This window comes from Cyprinodon variegatus, unplaced genomic scaffold (assembly GCF_000732505.1).
Source record: "Cyprinodon variegatus isolate N-32 unplaced genomic scaffold, C_variegatus-1.0 Scaffold932, whole genome shotgun sequence".
Taxonomy (NCBI): domain Eukaryota; kingdom Metazoa; phylum Chordata; class Actinopteri; order Cyprinodontiformes; family Cyprinodontidae; genus Cyprinodon; species Cyprinodon variegatus.
In genome coordinates this window covers 168,224-172,082 of record NW_015151385.1, presented here as the reverse complement: position 1 = coordinate 172,082, position 3,859 = coordinate 168,224, and the positions used below count along the sequence as shown (strand labels likewise).

The 3,859-nt window shown below is 33.5% G+C and overlaps 1 protein-coding gene across 2 annotated transcripts in view; it reads right to left on the bottom strand.

Annotated features, from left to right (window-relative positions):
* The window catches only part of aifm3 (apoptosis inducing factor, mitochondria associated 3), a 31,987-nt gene that overhangs the window by 5,440 nt on the left and 22,688 nt on the right, over positions 1 to 3,859 (bottom strand). For both annotated transcript variants that reach the window (XM_015398384.1, XM_015398386.1), the window contains exons 9-13: positions 2,871 to 2,957; positions 2,677 to 2,768; positions 2,475 to 2,605; positions 1,086 to 1,201; positions 807 to 878 (exon numbers count right to left, since the gene is read on the bottom strand). In XM_015398384.1, the coding sequence (XP_015253870.1) occupies positions 807 to 878; positions 1,086 to 1,201; positions 2,475 to 2,605; positions 2,677 to 2,768; positions 2,871 to 2,957 (498 nt within the window). The remainder of the gene's footprint in view (positions 1 to 806; positions 879 to 1,085; positions 1,202 to 2,474; positions 2,606 to 2,676; positions 2,769 to 2,870; positions 2,958 to 3,859) is intronic.

The following is a 3,859-nucleotide window of genomic DNA, read 5'->3' as shown; positions in this document are numbered from 1 at the left end:
TACTTTTACTTGAGTAAAGAAGTTTAATCAGTACTTCCACTTTTACCAGAGTATTTTTTAACACAAGTATCTGTACTTTTACTCAAGTACGGAAATTGAGTACTTTTGCCATCTCTGGTTGTCTCATTGCACCTTTTACACGCTGCTCTAGAATTAGATTATCTTATTTCATGGCTGCTTCTCTAATAATGCTATTCTAATCCAGCCTGTCAGTTTCAGTCTAAGTCTACATGTATGCCCTAGGGTTTAATGTAAGTCTTATTTCCAGTGGTCCTATTTACTAATTTAGTGACTTTGCAAGGCAGATGGTTTTACTTTATAAGACAGTTTCAGAGTAAATGGCAGTTAGTACAAATGTGTGCATCACTTTTGTGTTTTTTTGTTTTCAATTAAACATGAAAACTATGATTCATTTAGCTTCCACTTAACACTTATGCATGATCTAAATAATATTATAAAGATTTGTATTTAAAAATTTTTGCAACAGGTCATAAGATATAAAGCTGTTGGCTATAGATTTTACATAGCATGTAGAGTTTTGTTGTAAAGTTTTTATGTTTGTTTAAAAAAAAGTACACAAAGGTGTTTAATTATATCTGCTGCAACTCAAATAATTTAACTACAATTACACAGTTCCAACCAATGAGGTAATAATTTTTTATTTAAGATTCTAGGTAAAATCTAAAGCAGTACTTGTTTTTATTGATAACTTAATGTCCCTTAAAGACATATTCTAGCCTTTAAGGTTAAACTAAATGTTGAGCATCTACAGAAAAAAGAGACTATGTCTCTCACTTTGTGAATACCTGTCCATGTTGCCCAATCATCTCCGACACCTCATTTAGCATGTAGAACTTCACCCTGTTTGTCTCGAACAGCTGCAAGGATAAAAACAGCCCTGAGTGACAGTGAGACCACAGCTGGAACACTTAACTGGTGCAATAATGACCAGCAGAAACAAATAACAGCATCTCAGTTTTAATCAGCAGTGTATTTACAGGGAGAATACTGATGACGGGTTTGTCAATGTGTGTGGGTTTTTTTTTGTAATAAAAAGATTTGATTTCCCTTGAGAGTGCCTTTACCTTCATTATGGCTTTCCCTACTTTCTCCCCGAGAGCTTTTTTAAAGGGGACAGGCTCGATCCCGATGACAGACACTGAGTGGGCCTTGTCAGTAAGAGCTGCAGCCACTTCCATACCTGCCAGCATAACCAAAAAAACAGCATCAGGGTAGATTTTAATGCATCTATTCCTCTCTGTTTTAGCAAAATATTTCTCTATTTTGTTTTTCACAGCCTGTGATTCACCCTATACAGATTGCAGCAGACTGTCTTTTTAGAACTTTAAATTAATGTGAAATGATTAATGCTATATTGAGTAGATAGATCATATATATCTAGTTGTAATATCCCATAAATATTTTGTTGAATAAAAGTACCTTTCTAAGGTACAATAGCGTCAAAACTTAGCAAATCTATTTCTATCTGAAATATGTTTTTGTATTTCGTTATTCACAAATAACCTCACACTTAAGTGAGATTCGTTTTGAATTTGGCTTGATAAAACAAATCAATGTGAAGCATTTTTAAAACTGGAAGGAAATTATAATTTATTTTTTCTCTTTTTTTTTTTTTTTACTTTAAACCAAGCAAAGATGTTTTTCATTCTACTGGAGCTTAGTCTACCAACTTTACCACCTTTTAAACAGTTTTCCATTCCACTTTATAAAATTGTATAAGCTTGTTCGGTCTGGATGGACAGGATGTATGAACAAAGATTTTTTTTTTTTAATCAAGTCTTGTTACATAAATATATTCAACTGGGTCATTATTGTACATTAATGATCTCCTCTCTATACCAAATTGCAAACAAGAGATCACAGCTGATTTAATATCCAGATGGGGCTCAGGTAAATGCCCAGTCTGTCATGATGCTGCCCTTTCTGGACTTTTTGGTACTGTCTATGTACCACATGTCTATGTATGTATGTTCAGTTACACTTTCGTTTATATTATTCTGTGTTTTCTTGGTTACTGGTTTCATTTACATTTTTTGTCTTTCTAATAGTTTTCTGCTTGTATTTGAGCACTTAAGTATTTCTTGTTTACTCTCTGTTGCCCCCTTGTGGCAGTCTCCTTTCCCCTAGCTCCTTCTAGTTCCATCTCTCCACACCTGCTCCCAATCAGTTCATTACTTTTTCATTGTTCTGTTTAGGACATATATTCTCCTCCCCTTCCGTTTGTGTTTGCTGGATTCTCTTCATTACGTAATTCCTTAGGTTTATTAATATAAATTTTTATTATTAAAAGTTTGTGAATACAAACCTTGTTTTGGAGAACAGATCATAATTAAACAATCAAAGCTCTGGGTTAATACATTTTAAAAGAAATAGAAATTCTGTCATTTTGGACTTTATTATAAAACTCTCATTTGATTCTGAGAACTGTGTTGAAACAGGAGTTTTTGTCTCACCAACAAATGATGTTCCCACAATCACGGCGTTCTTATTGTTGGCGAGCCTCGCTATGCTGTTGGCATCCTCAGGTGTCTGAAGATGGAAGACATTCCTAACATCCTTGCCCTTGTAGTTCATCAGTTTTGGTCTTTAAAAAAATGAAAAGTCATTAGAAATGTGTAGTGTCAGTCATCAGAGATAAAGAGTTACTTTTCTTACTTGCTTCCTGTAGCAATAAAGAGTTTCTTGTACTCCATCCTCAAGCCGTCTTCAAATGTCACAGATCTAGTCTTCACATCTACTGCCATAACCTAAACAATTATTGGAGATGTTTTACTTTAATGAAATCTTTTATTTTAAATTTTTTTTAATTGCTTAGATAAATTACCAGCCAGTTTTTTAAGGTTCCCCACCTCTTTTTCTGTGAGGAGCTCAATGTCATGGTCCTGTAGGAAGTCGATGGAGCGTAACCTTAGCTGCTCTGCTGTGCTTTCTAAAGACTAAGCACAAGAATAACGATAAATTAAGAAATTTAAAACACCCCTGAATCGCAAATCTGGTAACCGAGTTAAAATTTGTCAAAAATATCCTTGAATAGATCCTTATCATTCTTTAGGTAATATTATCATCTGATGATAACATTATTCTCTAAACAAAATAACAAATGTTTCATGTTTTCTATTCAGAAGCTTCTCATCTTTAACTAGGTCCCCTTGAAATTATTTTCATTGTGTCTCATTACAACCACAAACCTCAAAGTATTTTATCTAAGAGACCAGAACATAGTGATGCATAAATATGGAAGGGTTTGAAATTATATTTAATAAGTAAATTATCTTACAAGTTTGAATCACATCTGTTATTAACTGATCTTCTGGACCAAGGGGCAGATGTGCACCCCTTTAACACATGGATATGCTTTGATCTATACTATTATCCTCTAGCCCTGGATGTATGTTAAGGGGGAACCTCAAACAGAAAAATGTAATGTTTGCTTCCAGGACTGACCTGCATAAACTCTAATCAGTCTCCTTGTCCCTGATAAAAAGAACAATCCTAACGGCAGGATTCTGCCATCACCAAGTTGAACAACAGAGATGTTTTTTTCAGCAGATGTTAAGTTGCACATAGATGGATTTTGGACATTGATTTATTGATTTATAGACTTTATTGATCTCACAGTGGAGAAATTTACTTATTGTATTGGCTCAATAGTCAAAAAGAAGGAGGATATCAAAAGCAGTAAAAGGTGCATGGGGTATATACAGTATATACAGTGCATCCACATATATGTATATAATAGCCGAAGTTTCTTATTTAACAGGATTATTGCCCAGGGTTTTAAATGTGTATTTATATAAAAAAAGATATATATATATATATATATATATATATATATATA